This window comes from Nanorana parkeri, unplaced genomic scaffold (genome assembly GCF_000935625.1).
Source record: "Nanorana parkeri isolate BGI_ZX_2015 unplaced genomic scaffold, ASM93562v1 scaffold212, whole genome shotgun sequence".
Lineage (NCBI taxonomy): Eukaryota > Metazoa > Chordata > Amphibia > Anura > Dicroglossidae > Nanorana > Nanorana parkeri.
In genome coordinates this window covers 735,721-755,534 of record NW_017306480.1, presented here as the reverse complement: position 1 = coordinate 755,534, position 19,814 = coordinate 735,721, and the positions used below count along the sequence as shown (strand labels likewise).

At 42.8% G+C, this 19,814-nt stretch overlaps 1 protein-coding gene across 1 annotated transcript; it reads left to right on the top strand.

The window, feature by feature from the left end:
- The first annotated feature begins 901 nt into the window (after nucleotides 1-901).
- ERLEC1 (endoplasmic reticulum lectin 1) lies at nucleotides 902-18,567 on the top strand. The gene is made up of 14 exons (XM_018555749.1): nucleotides 902-1,227; nucleotides 3,345-3,449; nucleotides 4,994-5,074; nucleotides 6,325-6,402; nucleotides 6,512-6,569; nucleotides 7,296-7,339; nucleotides 8,285-8,508; nucleotides 9,628-9,757; nucleotides 11,878-12,036; nucleotides 13,986-14,045; nucleotides 15,046-15,170; nucleotides 16,574-16,651; nucleotides 17,809-17,884; nucleotides 18,437-18,567. Exons 1-14 carry the CDS (start codon nucleotides 1,075-1,077, stop codon nucleotides 18,506-18,508), a joined length of 1,443 nt encoding a protein of 480 aa, XP_018411251.1. The 5' UTR covers nucleotides 902-1,074; the 3' UTR covers nucleotides 18,509-18,567.
- The last annotated feature ends 1,247 nt before the right edge of the window (nucleotides 18,568-19,814 follow it).

Below are 19,814 nucleotides of genomic sequence, written 5' to 3'. Positions count from 1 at the left end.
GGCCATACTAAATTCAGACAGGACTTCTCTAGTCTCTCCCATCCTTTGGAACTTCTTACCCCAATCTGTCCGTCTATCTCCTACTCTGTCTGCCTTTAGGCAATCACTAAAGACTCAGCTCTTCAGGGAAGCCTATCCCACCTCAACCTAACCACTGAACTATCACATTCTCAAACAATTCATCCCCACAGAGCTACCTCCTCATGTATCACTTGCCCCTCCTGTTTAGAATGTAAGCTCTCACAGGACCCTCTTAACCATCTTGTCTTGATTTGTAACTGTAATGTCTTCCTTATATTAATAAGCGCTGAGCAAACCGTTGGCTCTATATAAATTCTGTAAAATAATAATAATGTATAAAAATTTATTAAATAACCCCGAATTATGTTGCGCAATACCAATGCACTCACGCGCTGGAGCCCAGAAAGAATTTCATTTTTTTTAAATAACCCTTTGGAAGGTAATGCCCATCACGCTGGGAGTTTTTCTATGACTTCCTGTTGTGTTTCTGTGGCAGGAAGTGACATGAAATCTCCCCAATTGTACAAAGACTGCAAAAAATAATCTGGCAGGGGTTTTAACCCTTCACTACTTTATCCAAAACAAAAACAGTTCCGGCGTCTATACATACACTAACTGCACTTACGTGACAATAAAAACATTTTTTAGATACACTGCAGAGGCAATTTTCAAGCAGAAAAATGTAACCATGTTGGACTGTACCGGAAAATATGTCTTATTTTTGTTTATTGTTCACCCACCCCTAAATGTTTACAATATTGTCTATGAAATGGGATGGTTTATTAGGAAATAAAAAGATCCAGCAGCACCCCTAAACGAGGACACCTCTACAGCAATCTGTCAGATTAATGTGTTGTGCAATAAAGTTCGTTGAAAAAAAAGAAAGACGCTGCTGCAGCCGGAAGTGCTGAGCTGTCGTCAGCTGGAGCTCGGTTTGGCTGCTCCCGGAAGAGACGTGGCGTGTCCGGCAGTGTCCGCACCGCTCAGCGATGTGATTGGCCGGGAGGAGCAGTATTGGTGTGGGGCGGGCTGCTGCTGCCTGTCGGGGAGAGGATGAGCAGGAGAGAGCGGGCTGGGAGAACCGCTGCCCCGCTCCTGGTCACCCTATGCGGGCTGGTCCGGCTGTGCTGCAGCGGGAGGACTCTGCCGGCTCTCAGCGATGAGATCCCATTCCGACTCAACTGGCCGGGACCCGACTTCTCGCTGGTCAGTCAGGGGTAGGGGGGTCAGGTGACACCGGATTGGAGGGGAGGTGCACCACTAGCTCTCAGCACAGTTCCAGCAATACAGATTTGTCCCTGGAGATATCAGTGCCAGTGTGTGCACTATAAATACTCAGGGGGAGATTTATCAAAATTTGGAGCAGTTGCCCATGGCAACCAATCAGCTTCTCTTCAGTTTGTTCATTTCAATTTTAAAAATGAAAGAAGCGGATTGGTTGCCATGGGCAACTGCCCCAGATTCTGCCTGCTTTAATTTTGATAAATCCCCATCCAGGAGCTGAGCACGTCATTTATCAACAATGGAGGAGGAGAGACTGACCGTCGTGAATAATAATTTAAAAAAAAAGAGATGTTTAAGGAGATGGAAGGTGTGCTTTAACCACCTCCAGTCCAGCGGCCAGACGGGTGTCTTGTAGATGCGGGTGGGCGTTTTAAGACGTCCTTCTCCCGCTCATACTTGTAGGGAAACTATTTAAAATGTTAACAGCTGGTGATGGCTGTTTACAAGAGTTCCGTTGTCTGTAGAGACGCCCGATCGCTTGTATTTTGTGCCGCCGCTGCTCTGTCACCAGAGATCAGTACACAATCTTCCCTCGGATCTCTCTTCTGCATTCAGTGTCACTCTCTGGCTACAGAAGCCAGGGAGAAGCTGGTGAAGCAGATCTCTGCTTCATCAGCTTCTCTGGGGGTCCCTATGTGACAGGGGTCTTGGAATCCCCTGATGTCTCTATAAAGAGGACCGGTCAGGTAATTGGCGATCACATAGGGGGCTTTTTAGCTCCCGGGAGGGACAGGCACTGTGTGTAATTGCGTGCAAGCCGCCTGGAGCTCCTTATGGTATGACGCGGTCACGCGCAGACCCGTCACCCGTACAGGTTTGGTTCTGCTTGTAACCACTTGCAGTTGTTTTCTCCCATAGGGATGTACAGATGGCTTGCACGCAATTAGACGCAGTGCCCATTTCTCCTGGGATAAGGTCTCTGCACGGGCAGGAGTGCATGCCTGTGTGAATGAGCCCTTAATGGCACCCCAACACAGCTTGCTAATGCACATGTGTTTCAGTTCAAAATGCATCACCGTGCATTGTGGTTCACTACCTTTCAAAATAAAGTACATGCACTGTTTTGTTGTGTTAGTGAATGCGTTCAAATGAATGATCTGCTCTAACACTCTGCATTAGTGTGAACTCCGCCTTGTTGTCTGTTATCACTCTTTTCAGCATTTTAAGGTTGTCTTCTTTGCACTTGTACAACCAAATGCAAATAAACATTATTTCCAGGGACACGTTCGCCACTAATGCCACAGATTAGCGGTATGCGCATTCTAGAGTAGTGGTATGTGCATTTGTAGAGTTCCCGCATGTACAGTCATTAATATGAGAGCAGACTACAGATCGGACTTTTCTTCTCCCCAGTCAGCAGATGTGAAGCAGAAGCTTTTAGTGCTGGCATTTGTTTTGGTTCTGAGATTATTAGAGTGGACCTTTACCCCCCCTTTCACTAAACATCACATCAGCATACAGCTCTACAGGCTGATATAAAATCATCTTACATTCATTAGGTAAAAAAACCTGTTTTTAATTTACTTACAAATAGAGTTCATCTACTTCTGGCACAAGTGATGTAATCATGCCCAAGCTTTGCATCCTGGGAAGGTTACATCAGCAGAGCATTGCTGGGAAATCTCATCTCTAATCTCACGAGATCTCAGGCAAAGGCATTTTCCTTCTCTGAGATGATGTGCATGGTCACATGTCGTAGTCACATGTGCCAGAAATTAGGAAGTAAAGTGAGATCTAGTTATATGCCCTTAGCAAACATGGCCACTGGGGAAGAAAAGTGAAACAAGATATGCAAAGAATACAAAGCCGCAATTATCTAGAAGAATGTATTTGTAGATTGTCATTACTGAACATTTCTAAAGGTGTTTTTGTTGTCATTTCAAAGATCTGGGTCATGGTCCGCTACCAGCTCTGTTCGGGTATTCTGTACAATTTAAAACATCACGTGGCGTTACCTGCTGTATAAGAGCAACAGAAATTCATGAAGAGAACATTCCACACCGTCTTGAGATTAAACTGTATTGTTGTTATTCTTACAGCCAACCACGGGAATTCCTTACAAAGAGGACAATTACATCATTATGACAACTGCTGATAAAGAGACATACAAATGTATGCTGCCGCTTACTGCCAGTGAGAATCAGGTAACTATGCTATTGGCTGGACCATTCGTAAAAGTAGCCATCTTCCCATAAGATCCACTTAACATAATTTATGCATGTTATTTACCATACAGATCCAAAAGCCCTGAAACTACCTCTGGGGCTGCGATCTTGAATGTGATCATGGCAGCTCCAGCAGATCTGTCGCTTAAGTGAAACTCTATATTATTCCCTTTTGCTTCTGACCCGAGAGTACATAAAAGTTTATGTAGGGAGGGGCAGAGGAGCTGGGCCAGCACAGACAGTAATTAGATATTTCCTAAAGAGTGTCAGTACCGAGACAGACTGGTTAGTTGATGAGGTGGCCATTACCTTTTACAATTATGCAGTGGCAGCCGCTGAGTGGCTTGCAAAAATATTCACCCCTTTGGAATTTTTCCTATTTTGTTGCATTACTACCTGGAATTCAAATGTATTTTTTGGGAGTTTGTATCATGAAATTTACACAGTATGCTTACCACTTTGAAGATGCAAAAAACATGTACGTTGAGCCTGCATAACTATTCACCCCCCCCCCCCCCAAAGTCAATAGTTTGTAGAGCCATCTTTTGCTGCAAGTCTCTTGGGGTGCGTCTCTATAAGCTTGGCACATCTAGCCACTGGCATTTATGCCCATTCTTCAAGGTAAAACTGCTCCAGCTCCTTCATATTGGATGGCTTTCGCTGGTGTACAGCAAGCTTTAAGTCATGCCACAGATTCTCAATTCATTTCAGGTCTGGGCTTTGACTAGGCCATTCCAAGACATTTAAATGTTTCCCTTCAAAGCACTCGAGTGTAGCCCTAGTAGTGTGCTTCGGGTCATTGCCCTGCTGGAAGGTGAACCCTGTCCCAGTCGCGACTCTCTGACAGACTAAAACAGGTTTCCCTCAAGAATTTCCCTGTATTTAGTGCCATCCATCACTCCTTCAATTCTGACCAGTTTACCAGTCCCTGATGATGAAAAACATTGCCACAGCATGATGCTGCACCCACCATGCTTCACTGTGGGGATGATGAGAGGTCTTGGGTTTGTGCCAGACATAGCGTTTTCCTTGAAGGCCAAAAAGCTACATTTTAGTCCCATCTGACGAGTACTTTCTTCCTCTTGGTCTTCATGATGCCTCTTGCTCAGTGGTGGTGCCTCTTGCACCACAGGTGTACATATACTGAGATCATGTGACCCTTAGATTGCACACAGGTAGTTTTTATTTAACTAATTTTGTGACGACTGAAGGTAATTGGTTGCAGCAGCTGTTATGTAGGGGCTTCATGGCAAAGGGGCTGGGGGGGGGGGGGGGTGAATACTTTAGCAAGACACTGTATGTGTCAGTATTTCTTAACAATCAGTCTGTGTTAGTACAGTCGGTTTTTCAAATGAGGTCTCCAATCGCGCTCAGTCATTCTGGGTGAGATAATCGAATGAGCTGTAAATCACTGAACAGTCACTTCAGTCAGTAATTGGATAGAATGTAACTTTCTTGGACAAAAAGATATTCCTTTTGAAAATACAAAAATTGTTCACCTGAATGTATTTTTTGTTTTAAAGGACGAGGAGCGGGAGTATAAAGGACCGTCACCAGCTGAACTGCTAGAACCTCTCTTTAAACAGACCAGCTGCTCTTATCGGGTATGAATTCTGCGTTCTTTCTTCTATTGCATTTACTTAAAGGAAATCTTTGTTGAGGAAGTTTGAAGTCTGCCATTGCTGGCATCCTTTTAAACATTCAGATTCCTTGGCTGTCTTTCTTGTCTAGTGACTTTAGTGCATGATCAGTCACTAACATAGAACAAGTAGGTAGATTCTGAATTCAGACTTAACTGCAACTTTCATGGTCTGTATTCTTTGCCGGGTCAACAACACTGAAATTATTGAAGCACAGACCGTCGGTCAATAAGCTTTTTTTTGTACCGATTTGCTAATTTCCCAATATTATTTAATTGGTGGTTTGTTGTTCCACATACAAATAATTGTCCTATCCAGCTGTCACAATCACTTGTCTGTGAGACCTTTTGGATCAGTGGTTCTCAACCTGTGTAACCTCAGGACCCACATTTGTCCTTGGTCATTAAGTCGTGACCCAAGTCGCACCGTACTGAAATGCACAGCATTGCGGTACCACGAGTACCGGTGTGGGTGATCGAACTGTGAGTTGAGGTGCGTTTGGGGTGCCATTCAAATGAATGGCAATGCAACACACCTCCCACACCAGAATATGCGGTAGGTGCGATTTTGCGTGGTACAGTGCATTAATCGCATGGGATTGTGTCATTAACGCACTGTACTAGTGTGAACGGGCCCTTAAAAACACTGACAGACACACACAACCACAGATACATTCTCACACATACACACTCCAAAAAATGTTTTAATTTTTTTAAGATCCACCCAGTCTCCCTATCTTACGAGAACTGGAGTGGATCCTCAGCCTGTGGTCCAGTGCGGGCTGCTGTGCTGTGATGGAGCTCCATCCATATGTGCATTGCTGGAACAGCTCCCTTGCATTCCCTGTAGAGGTGCCAGGAGCCAGAATGTGACGTCACTCTGGTCCAGGCACCTTTTTATAGGACACGTGAGGGAGCTGTAAGCAATGCATGTATGAATGGAGCTCCCTCGTGGCCATAGCCCCACCTCACCTCAAGCTGGCACTGGGCAGTATATTTTGAATGGCTGCTTGGCATGAGAACTGACAGTGCTGCGCTAGGGGGAGGCTGAGCAGCCTCTCGCCTAGAAAAGGGCCTTCCCAAACTATTTTAGTCTTTAAGACGCCACATCAACAAAGTTAATCCAAAATTGGCTGCTGTTGGTAGGTTTGTGAGATAAAGCTAGATAAGTTCACAGACTCCTTGTTCCTGATAGCCAGATGTTTACCATTCTAGATCGAGTCATACTGGACGTATGAGGTGTGCCATGGGAAACACGTACGGCAATACCATGAAGAGAAAGAAGCAGGGCAGGTATGTCTGTGCATTTAATCTATACTGGCATTGCTCAACTTAGAGAACTTTAAAAGAAACATATGCAGTAAATGCCTTTTTTTTTTTTTTTGTGTTTTCTTGAAAACAGACAAATATTCAAGAGTATTACCTTGGAAACATGGTGAAGAAGAGCTCACAGGACTCAGGTTTGACTTTTTAAATTACTTTGACCTTTTCAGTTTTAGGTGGTCACCAGTGGGTTGAATCCCTCACCAGCTTCCTTTTTCCTGAAAGGCCCCCCTAAAGTAGGCTCACAAGACCAACAGAAAGTGCTCTAGCTCCTTCCACAGAACACCGGTGCACAAGCAAGGCTTCCACTAGCCCTTCATCATAAACAGTAGAAAACAGTGTTTGCACACAGTTCTGGACCTAGTAAAAATCTTCTTTATTTATTCAAGGCATAAAATCAGACATACTGTAGCAGTCCCGCCAATGCATTTTAGCTAAAAGAGGCCTTCATCATAGCTGATTGCTTTTGGCTGAAATGCGTTTGAGGGACTTCTAGGTTGGTTTTAAATCTTGAATAAATAAATAATATTTTTACTGCATCCAGAACCATGTGCAAACACTTTTCTAGTCCTTGAGGTAGATTATGTCCCCATTCACTACCATCAAACTTAGACAGCTTGCTTTCGCTCCTCTCTCTATGGAAGCCACACAGAGCTAGGAATTCATGTCATTCAGTTTATCAACAGCAACACAGAACTATGATATTACTTTGACTGACTCCCTAACCCTATATTTAGTGGGTATTCTGTGCTACTTTTGACACATTTTTGTTGGCAAGTAACATATTACTAGCTAAAATTACCCTTTTAAATGACTGCTAGCCCTCCACACCACCATTTATTTCTTTTTACTATAACCTGCAGGTGACCGACGGCACGAAGGAGAGAAGACAGAAGGCAAAAAACATGTAAGTAAAACAAATGCCTAGATATAAAATAGTGGCTACACCTACAAAGGCTGTGCCACTTCTTGTATTGTTCATATTTTATTTTTATAAGTTTCACTAATATAACTAAAAAAAACAGAAGATGCCTCCCCCATAGGCCTATAGGGCATTGAGCTACAATGTTAGAAACAATTGCATGGGGGAACTGTGGCCAATCTGGTGGATTTGTTTTTAGTAAGGAAACGTATGTTTTCAATGAACGCATATTAGAGAAATTCGATGTAATCATTCAAATGCATTGATTTACTTGATCTCAGGGATTTGCCCAGTATTGATGTTCTATTTTTGTGCCATATATTTGGTAGTCCACTTTACTCTTCTGTATTGTATCCACAGTGCAAGTCATTATAATGCTACACTAATCTCTATCTAGACAGCGTATCTCCGTACCAGATGATCCCTTAGTATAGGGTCGCCTATTAATTTTACAGCAAACATGTTTGTGAATTACAAGAGGGGATATCCCCATTCACGCAGATGTATTTCTTCTCTTGACATTTTCTCGTGTCCACATGCATTTGAAATATCATATCTGTAACGGGCAAAAAGCTAATACCAATGTGGTCCTACTCAAGGCACCACCATGCATTCTCCATCTTGGGTACTGGCCTCAGCAGCTCACTCCAGCACACATTCCAAGAGACAGCAGTTTGAGTTCTGGACCCAGTGCTACTTTATTGATGCAAGACTAACCTGCTCAAATTCCTCCCTCTGACGTAGAGATCTACAGTTAGGCTCCACTGGAAGTGTAACACATCATAGGAAGGAGTTTGAGCTGGTTGGCATTGCTTTAATAAACTTACATTAGGATTAGAAGTCTGGTTGTTGCTTCTTGGAATTTGTGTTCACCCTTCAACTCCTGTTCCCCAGAATACACACCCCAGTTTTGTCAATTTTGTCTTTTAGATCCCCTCTAAAAATATTGAAGGACAGATGACGGCGTACTATCCAGTGGACATGGGGGACGGAACACCATGCAGTTTAAAGCAGAACTTGCCACGAAGCAGCACGATCATGTACATATGTCACCCTGATGCCAAGCACGAGATCTTGTCTGTTGCAGAAATAATAACATGTGAATATGAAGTTATAATTTTGACACCACTACTGTGCAGTCATCCAAAGTACAGGTGAGGTCACTATATGTTGATTTTGTGTTGCAGTGTGTCATTTAAGACTACCTGTCCACATTCATGCAACCGTATTGTAAAGCCGGCCATACACCTATAGATTATCTGCAGGTTTTCTATGGTCAGATGGAAAAAGTGTAACAGATTCCTCCATCTACGCTAAATCTCCCACTGGCCCAAGCTTCAATGTCTTGCAAGTCGGCCCCGCTGGCTCTCAAAATACCTGAACAATCTGATTGGATGCAGGCAGTGTTCAGGTATTTTGAGAGCCAGCGGGGCCGACTTGCAAGACATTGAAGCTTGGGCCAGTGGGAGATTTAGCGTAGATGGAGGAATCTGTTGCGCTTTTTCCATCTGGCCATAGAAAATCTGCAGATAATCTATAGGTGTATGGCCAGATTTAGTTTTTCAGTGCCAAAGCCACACCTCCCACCTGTTGTGCGATCGCCAGCACCCGAACACGTGGCACACTTGTGCCTGCGTTCAGATCCCGTGTGATATGCGAAAAATAGTGCATGCAGCATTTTGATCGGACCGGACTGGACCGCAGGCATAATGTTCCTTGCGATCCTGTGCGGCCCATTGCATTGCGGCCAGGGTGTGTGGCTACGGTGCCATTCACTTCAATGGACCGCCACGCCCCCTCCTGCCCCACAACATAGTGAGCCGGCCGCAATGAAGTGCGTTCTGGCCAGAATCGGGCCGGAATGCACCTCATCTGGTGTACACGAGCACTATGCAGGGGCCATGTCACACCAACAGAGACCCGGACTGCTGCGCCTTGTGTTGAGCAGAGGTCCAGCTCTCTAGCATGCTGAGTATTTTAACCCTTGCTGCAGCAAATTGTACAGTTAGACACAAAAAGAGACAAAGATCCAACCTTTTGAAGCTTAGTGTTTTCCGATTATTTCCTTTCTGTATTCTGGTCTGGTAAAAATGAAATATTTCATATTAATACCTTCTACTGTAGAGCCTGCAGATGAAGCTCTAGTCTGCTTTGTTGTGTCACAAATGTTTGTAAATCAAAGGTTGTGTACTTAGAGAGGGGAAAAATTGATCTGTACTGTAAAAAAGGATGCACAGATATATGATTTTAACTTGCTGTGATCTCTTACACAGGTTTAAAACGTCCCCTATAAATGATATATTTTGCCAGTCATTGCCAGGGTCACCTCTAAGGCCTGGGAGTCTGGAGAAGCTTGAACAGCAAAAAGAAATACTAAAGGCACCATTTAAACCCAACAAAGAGGTAATTTGTTTTAGGATTGAAACATACTTTTGAAATGTGGTGCATTGTGTAACATGCTCATGACTGCAATGCATTTTGACATGCGCTAGCTTGTTGCGGTGTCATTCATTTTGAATGGCCCTCTGATGCACATGCGTTACAGCACACCGCAATGCACAGTAACATACTACCTTTGGGAGTGGATAAAATGCTGCATGTCTTTTTTTTGGTCCATTCCTGTGAGTTGGCAGCCCATTTGAAAATAATGGGCTGCCTTATTGCAAACGCACGTTAACATGTGACACAACGTGTGTTAACACAATATACAGGAACAGACCAGTGAAATGGGCCCTATTTTCAACTACCACCATTTTATTCTATAGGGTCTTGGCATTCAGAAAATATATAATGTTGGGGGGTTTTACGTCATTTTCAGGCCTAAAATGTGGAATATAACATGGGTGCAAAAATTGAAAAAAGGGCCTCAGTCATGAAGGGGTTAAACAGATATAATACAGCCGCACTAAATGAATGAAAACTGAAGAAAGCAGAATGTCTATTATCAGAGCTCAGCAGGCAGATTTTGGCTTCTTGTTTATCAAGTCCATTTTAGAATATAGATGAGACATCCCATTGGCTTTCTTTTAGTCTTGCACTTGTTATGAAAAAGCATTATTTAGGCCCCATTCACACTAAGCGGATTGCCGCGCAAAAAGGGTCATGTACAAGCGACATTGAGCTGTGAGATGTGAACAGCTCCATTGGAATGCAATGGACACGCTACATAGAGCGATATCGCACGGAAATCGTGCGATAAACCCCTCAGTGTGAACGGGGCCTTATAGAAGGAATAGTATTACAAAGACATTTTAATGCGACCTTTTACTTCTACTCAGCTTAGATCCGCTTAGCCTTTATTTGGCTGACCTCTGGTCATCATCTTATCATAATATGTGGCCTGAAGGGTCACCATCAGGTTTTCTTAGTAGATGGGCCCCATTGTTGGTATGTTGATTTTTTCAGGTTTTAAAGGAGAACTATGGGGTCAGGGCTTTTCCCCATAGTTCTCCTTAGGGTAACGGGAGGACACAAATTAGCGTCCTCCCGTTACCCTAGGCTCAGTATACTGTAGCTCGCGGTATACTGAGACGCTGAAGCGGATCCCGACAATTGTGCCGGGATCCGCCCAGCTGCGTGAGTGACAGCTGGCTCTGCCTATCTAGAGGCAGAGCCAGCTGTACCCGCCCCCTCCCCCGTCCGTTCCGCCAGTCAGCGCTGGCGGATCAAAGACGGGAGAGGGGAATCCAGCCCCTCCCCCTGTCACGGCAGAGAGCCGTGACGGGATCGAGAGGTGAGCGAACTCGCTATGTGTTCGCTCACCTCCCGATCTACTGAGCCGACCTGTGACAGTCTCATTGTCACAGGTCGGCTAGAACTATGAGGTGAGTGAAAAGCACTCACCTCATAGTTCTCCTTTAACCTATGATGATTAGAGATACTATAAAGGATTTGTGTGAGATAGATATAGATCGCCCTCCCTCTCTCTGGGTTCTGATCCTTTTACTAGACAGGAAGTGAGGGAAAAACCTGCTACACACATACTACATACTGTAATAAAAATGATTTTTAGTAGGGGAAGGCTAGAACCCCTTTTTATTTCTGCCTGTGGTAGGTTTCCTTTTACTTCTTATCTTGTGTAAAATCATCAACATGACAGGAAGTGAGGGTAAATCTCTCTAATACACCCTCAGATAGCAATAAAAACCAGACGGGAGTTTTATTCCCTCCCTGCTCAATCCAAAATGTAAAAAGACTGGGATACGCAGGCACTCTAAATCTATTGCTGCCAAGAGATGTAGCTTTTGATACACCTCATTAGAAGCACATTCATTTCAGTGTAATGCAAATCAGGTCACCTAGGGGTTCCAATTTCTCAGATTGCCTTTGTAGGTCCTGGCTTGGAGAAAGTTTTATTTACAAATCACTTTTTTACAGGGTGACATCTTTAGCTATTGGAATGGTCACATGACTAAGCAATGCACTCATTATTATGGGACCTCTGATGTCTATTGCATGATCTCAAGCTTTAGAAAATCATCAGAGCATGTTTGTCATTGTTTATTTGGTGCATGTAATTCCAGGAAGAGAAATCATCCATAAAGGACAAGTTCTCCACCATTCACAAGCCGGTCACTGTGGGATCTCAGCAGCATGTGACTGTGGGGACCACACACATCTCCAAGCTGACTGATGAGCAGCTGATCAAAGAGTTTCTTAGTGGATCATACTGCTTTCATGGGGTAAGGGAATCATTTTGTCTTGTATATGAAAATGTATTAATGTATCGAATGCATTGCCGTAATATCTTTGAATTCTATTGAAAACTAGCATTGTACAGTGGTTAAAGTGTATGCCTGAGCAAAATTTACAAAAACATTCAGCACGCACCTTTCTGCATATTGTGTTCCTTTTAAACTGCTTCAATTAAAAAAAAATACCTGGTGGGGTGCTAGAAATCCCATGAGCTCCTAATTTTGTTAAGATGACACTGAATTCTAAGTGTGGTTTTCACCCCTGCCGGTTCTTCCCTCCTGGACTGCAAATCACCTCCCCCTAATGTTATGGAGAAAGGAATTTGTTCTTTCCATTCAGGATGCGGCTGCTTTAGAAGGGAAACAAAAACATTGCACACCCTTTGGTATGGATGCACCAGGAGTTAAACCTTAAAAATACATTCATGTACCCGAACTATTAACAAAAAATTAGGGCTGGTACTGATTACAATTATCGAGTTCGATTATTCACATTTTTTTTTTTATCTATTAATTTTGATTAATTATAACGCACATAGTATCCAACTGTTGTAAAAGCTAAACAAAAAGTACAGTTTGAAGCGCTACAACCAAGGATGGGGAGGATGGAGTATGTTTAAGCTGGAGCACACAGGCTGTGTGTGAATCCTCCGTATGAAGTAGATGAGGGTCAAGGAGGGAGAGGAGAAAAAAATATTGCAGTTGAATCGTGTGCAAGTACAACGTGTAAAAAAAACGTGTAGAGACTCACCATGAGGTTCTCATGGGCGCGATGTCATCTGCGATGAGGTCTGCCCTGCAGATGGTTGTTCTTTGGGTTCTTCTGGGTGATGAGGGGCGGGCACCTGAGTTCCTTTCTGTCTCAGTGCACTGCTGTTGTTCGTCCTGAAGAGCGGTGACGGCGAGCCTGAGGGGTGGCCGTCTTGTCCGCGGGAGCCGGGGCTTCGGGTCTGCTGGTGGGTGAGGGGACGCCAAGTGTGTCCCATGTGGGTGTGTGAGGCGGCAGGCAAACCCGCGGTGCGGGAAATGTTTTTGCCTGATGGTGGCGGAGAGACGCTCTGGCGCAAAGGCACAGGCCCGCCGAGAGGATCCGAGGAAATAGACAGATGCGTCCCAATCCCGGGGCGGAAGCTTCTGTTGTCGTGGCAACGCGTGTCGAAGACTGTCTTCTCTGTCAAGCCTGGGAAGCCGGCGGAGAGGGGAGTGTTTTCATTACTGATCAAAAGAATTTTAATCGATCACAAATTTTAACGATTAATCGTTAATTTCCGCAGCGCTACAAGAAATGTATGTTGTGTATCACTCAACTGTAGATCCTCAAATCATCTCTGAATTGGTGCTGACACTGTCCTTCCTTCTGGAGGGTGGCTACTTTTGTTCCCCATGGTCCAAGCTTGCTCCCGTGATGGACTACAATCTCAATACAAATTAGTTCTCTAAACATGAGATTGTAGTCCATCACATGAGCGAGTTTGGAGCGGTGACTACTTTACAACACACGGACCATGGGGAACAAAAGTAGCCACCGTCCAGAAGGAAGGGCAGTGTCAGCATGAATTCAGAGATGATTTGAGGATCTACAGCTGAGTAATACACAAAGAAGATACATTTTTGTGAATAGGTTACTTGGGTGCAATTTTAAGATTTAACGTCTGAGTTTATTTAACAGTTCAATTGGGCTTTAAATAATAGAGCTGTTTCCAGTATGGGAGCTGTGTGTGGCCTTGATGACCATCTTTCTAGGACGAGTTAATAAAGAGAATGCTTTATGCTTTTTTGATTGTAATGATTAGGAACCATTTATAAATATACATGTTTTTGTGCTTTTAAAAATAGAGAAAATGTGAATGGCTTGTCTAGTTGCTGTCTTTATAGTAGCTGAGATGCTTCACATTATTTACAGTATCACTCATTTTATTGTGTGATTACATTCTCAGGGTGTTGGCTGGTGGAAGTACGAGTTCTGCTATGGAAAATATGTTCACCAATATCATGAGGTAATTGCAGATCCTCCCTACAAACACTAGATGGCGATATTTAGTCATGCATACAGTCCAGAGAGGCAATCATCACTGGTAGATACTTGCACTTTGTACCACATAGAACAAAAGATACATTGGATAAAGAATAATGCATACATTAGTTGTTTGATTTATTCAGTGTGTATGTATATATAATATCTGCAAGTGTTTTTTTACTAAATACTTACTATAATTGAGTATGAAGCATACATCTATTTTCTTTCAGAACCAGGTCAAGGACAAAGTGACTTTACTCCATTCATTGGAAGTAGATCAGGACTGTATAAGTTTCTAGGAGCTAAGGACAAATGTGTGCCGACAGAATTTCTCAAAGTTTAAGAGGTGTTTATTATAGTCACAGAAAGCGTGATGTTCCCTGGCCACTAAGTTGGACTGTCTCCTGAATTCTACCTTAGCTTTATTCTTATTTAGACTGGTTTAAAAGCTTGGTGCCCTTGGTATCCATTTACCTGCTGGTCAGCATGGAAGAGCCAGTTCATTCCAACTCTTAATATTTTGGTTTATGTAGATCAGGGGTGGGCAAATTCCAGCCCTCCAGCTGCTGTGGAGCTAAAAATCCCCTGAGGCAAGATTCTCACAGCCACAGGGATGGCTCCCAGAGACAGATGCATGATGATTAGTTTCACCACAGCTGTAGGACTGGTACAAATGGTTGTGAGTTTAAGTACTGACTGGATTCATTTTAACCTCAGGACTCCAGTGATGAAATCTCTGCACTTGAGTTTCTGCAGATGTTACACATTTAGAGTTTCACTTTCATAGTTTTTTTTGGGGGTTACCTAAGACCTATAAGAAGCTACTGGTGTGTTCTGCCAACTAGCTTGCATGAATAACTGAAATGTGTCTAGGCGATTCTTTCAAAAAGGATCTTATATCCAGCAGCTTCATAACTTGTTTGCTCACCTCATTTGGCAAGCTGATAATTGTTACATTGAAACACATTTTTGATTTGTAGGATAAAGACACTGGCAGAACTACACTTGTTGTTGGTGTATGGAAAGAAGAGCAACATCTAGAGTGGGCAAAAAAGAATGCGGCAAGGTTGTTCCATCCTCCAGGAGATGGGGTCCAGACTGTGAGGTAAGTCACTGTACTACTACATCTGCCTCTATCAGAACCCAGGAATGAGTGGGGGTGCACAAGTCATGACTGCTGAGCCAGTTCATTACATTAGCAAAGTGCCCTGTGAAAACGTTAGGGGGACATCACAAGCAAGCAGTGGAGGTTTTTTTTTCTATTATTATTTCTGCCTTTCTTGCCTCATATGCTGCTGCAGCGGATTGGCTGGTCAATTTTCAATTATTTGTAGAATAGACCATCTTGCAGAGGTGTCTAGAATCCAAGCGATTAATCTTTCTATTACATTCAAGTGTATGGAGGATATTAATCGGTAATTATTTCCATTTATATACCCTAATTTTAGCAGTACATTATTATAAGAGCTTAACCCCTTGTGTGCTAGCTTCTAAGGAAATGAGATTCAAAGAAATCAACCAATCTCAGCAAATTTAAAGCCCACTTGAAGTCTCGAACCATTTTTCCCCCTTTTACATTCCTATACTGTCGTATGTTACGATTTTACCAGATTTTCACTTGTAACAGCCTTAAAAAATGGAAATGCACTGTGTCCTCCAACTCCAGTTCTCTATGCTGGCATTGATGAGCAGCAGCCAGGCCTCTGATCCTAAGGCCTCATTCACACACAACGCAAGCAAAATTGTATATTGCGTATATACGAGCGTCTATGCGTGCACTATATGCAACCCCAGAATGCATCACCCGTAATGGAATTTTGAATGTATATACGCAGAAATACGCTGCCTGGACGAATCTCTGTTCCATTCAGTTTTTGCGCATATGTACGCTACGCAAATATACGGCTCCATACGCGGCTATGTGTATGAAGCCATTTATTTGCATATGGTACAATACACGCGGCAGTGTGAATGAGGCCTTAGTGTCCTCATGAACATTGTCACAAATGGAAAAAGAGGGGTGTGTTTGACCAGGTAAGTTAGGGAGCACTGCACCATGTGATCAGATAGTGCTGTCATATTTATAGACTTCACAACTTTTATTACAAGTAGAGGTGAAACTATGAAAACGGGCTATGTGATCAATGGGGGAAATTTATCAAATCTGGAGCAGATTTGCACTGCAGCCAATCAGCTTCTCTCTCATTTTCAAATCTTACCTGAGCAAACTGAAGAGAGATGCTGATTGGTTGTCCTGGGCAACTGCTCCAAATTCTGTTTTGCTCCAATTTTGATAAATTCCCCCCAATGTATTTCTGAATATTTTTCTGTGACATTTCTCAGTTGTGCTCCTTAAATCAGACGTGGCTGCCCCCAAACAGTTTAATAATGCTGGAGGCAGCGGGATACTGAAGGGCATTACCATAGTCCTAATTTATTCATTGCCTATTTTCTTCACACATGTTTCAGAAGCATTTAGTAACATTTTTCCCACAAAATGTTTTTCAGAATGGTTTCACATTTCTATGGCGGAGGAGATATCTGTGACTTTAGCAATAGACCCAGACAGGTCATAGTAAAATTAAAGTGAGTATTGTGTGCATGTGCTTCATTATGTCAGGCTGCGTGTTTGCATATGTATATTTGTGTGTGTGTGTGTGTGCATATGTATATGTGTGTGTGTGTGTGTGCATATGTATATTTTTGTGTGTGTGTGTGCATATGTATATTTGTGTGTGTGTGTGTGTGTGCATATGTATATTTGTGTGTATGTATTTTCTGTTATAAAACATTTATTCTTACCCATATTTTTGGTAAAACATAAGTCGGGATCACGTCGGGTAAATAGACACCAAACATTTCAAGCCTTAAAATTGCGTGCGCCCACAAATTCGCAAAAAAACACCCATAGGCGACGCTTAAAACGCTTTTACTGCTCATCAGTTTAGTGTTATCAGTGATTAATAGCCCTAAAATTATTGCTCTCGGACGTTTGCGGCGATATGTAACAATCGCCGTTTTCGCACGTAGGCGCACCCGACGCATGCGTGTGTATGTGGGGGGCGGGGACTTAAAAAAATTGTCTTTTTTAATTTCTTTATGATTCTTTTTTTTTTATGATTCTTTAATTTTTGTGTTTACTTTTTTTTTTTTACACAACTTTATTGCTATTACATGGGGGGCTAAGAAGCCCACTGTAATAGCCAATTTACATGGCAGGTCCTCTTTATGGAGACATCAGGGCTCTCCAAGACCCCTAATGTCACCTAGGGACCTCCAGAGAAGCTGATGAAGCAAAGATCGGCTTCATCAGCTTCTGTAGCTGGAGAGTGACACTGAATGCAGGAAGTGATGTAATGTACATCACTTCCTGCAATAGGGGACTGAGAGAAGATCAAAGGAAGACCGTATACTGATCTCCCTTTGATCTCCTGTCACAGAGCAGTGCCGGTCCCGGCCGCATCGGGCACAGCGCATCTCTGGACCGGCAACGGTAGTGACAGCTGCTAATACAAGCGATTGAGCGTCTCCTAGAGACGCTCGATCGCTTGAATGTAAAGCTCCCGGCCGGCCGTGTAATTACAACGGCCGGCCGGGAAGCTGCTCGTCGGGCTCCACCGTCCTCTCGTCACAGACGAGCGGACAAGGGGATTTTTCAAGCCCTGGTTATATCACTATCTATCTATCTATCTATCTATCTAGATATCAACTTGTCACTCATGGTGTTTTCCTCTTTGTAACAGGTGTAAAGAGTCGGAGTCCCCACATGCTGTTACTGTATATATGCTCGAGCCACAAACCTGCCATTATGTTCTTGGGGTAAGTTTTGTTTTACTTTTACTGTTGTTCTTGCTAGGAACATTTTCAGCAAGTACAGAAAATACTTGTTGACCTTGCTTAAAATGTGTCCTTGTTACTTCCTGTGAGATGATCTAAAAGCAAAAACAATTGTATATTTGTTTGTTGGTTGAAATACTTTTTTGGGCTGCCTAAAGCATTTTATAGCCCTCCCATTAAAGGAAACCCATACTAATTGTTTGGCTCTCTCTGCCTTCAGTATTTTGTGACTAGCTGACATTGAACAAATATGCGATTTAGAAACTTCTATTTGGGTCAGAACGCCTAGTATGCATGTTTGTTCTGGGTCAGTGCCTGAAATTAAGGAAGGCATTGGCTCATGACAGCCAGGCAACTAGCATTTTCAAGATTCCAGGGTCAGATATTTGTCATACCTAGGCTTAAAAAAAAAAAATGTAATGGTTAACATAAGTAATCATTTGTGGATGGCCGTCCCCTTTAACCCTTGCTTGTGCTATAAACCAGCCCACTTGTCTCAGTTGCCGTTTCTCTGTTTTCATCCAATGTCCTCAGGTGGAATCTCCAGTGATATGTAAGATTCTGGATACTGCTGATGAAAATGGCCTCCTCTCAATTCCTAACTGACGGCCAAAAGAATGCCGAACAATCTGCCAGGACCCGCATCAGCGGGAGCAACACTGTACAAAGGATTTTGTGTATATATTGGAAATACAGATTTTAAATACAAATGGATTTTTTTTGTTTTTTTTATTAAGTAATGAAGTTGGTTTACTAAATGTCGGAGATTCTCCTCTTTTTGAAAAGTGTATAATTACTGTGCAAAAACAATTGATGGTAAATATGATGAACCTGTCTACACTTTGAATAGCCAATCATGTACAAGGAAATGGAGAAAGATGTAGTACTTTAGGTTTGCCCATTTATGTTTGACGTGAACACAGCTTCATCTTATTTACTAAACTCCTCATTCACTTTGCAAAATAAACTGTATTTCTTGTTCTCAAAGTGTTGATTAATAGAAGCCATGAATGATTTACCTTTCTCTGATCAGCATAGCTACATTTGGGAAGCGAGAGGAAATTTCCCCACATGGGTACTGACCTTTCCCTGCTCTGTCAGAAACTAGACATTTACGGTCAATACAAAAAAGAAACACTTATTCGTGATGTGGTAGGAGTACAGATTTCTGAAAATACGTGAGCCTATACCATGTGACTAGTTTAGATGCAGTGGTATCTAAGCATCTGAAGTGCTTCTATACCTTACATTTCTGTTATCCCCTGCAAAGAAAAAAAAGCTGGCAAAACAGCTTAAAAATCAAGCCCACAGCTGGAGTGCCTTCAGTAGCTGTTTAAATAAGATGAGAAGGCAAAGTGACTGACACCTTCCAAATCCACCCAACACCTTTTCAATTTAATTAAAAAGAACCTGTCAGGATGGTAATAAGGGAGCTGTCATTGCGGGATTGTTTCCTTACTGTCTGCATGCTTGTTCTTAGTCACACAATGTAAGAGTAAGGATTATGTTTGACCTATAACTGATCCCCAACAAGTATGCAGATTAGGAATTCTGATGTCATTCTGGCTTTCTAATCTGTGCACTTATTGCAGGTCCATGACCCAGAAGATACTGAATGTTAAAGACAACCAGGCTACTTGTATTCTTGTAAAAAGATAAGCAATGGCAGCTCACATGTCACTCGATACAGGCTTCCTTTTATGTATCAGGACAAAATAAAATATTTCTGGTGCATTGATGAACACGGGAAGTCTTTCACCTTCTGGTTCTACTGCCACCTATTGAAAGATTGGACACTGGCAAACAAAAATATGACAGGTCATCCCAGCATGCCTCCTTATCTTTGCTAGTGTTGTATAGGAAGGGATGCCACCCCCTACCACCAGATGAGGCGGAGCCTAGCAGCTTCTGT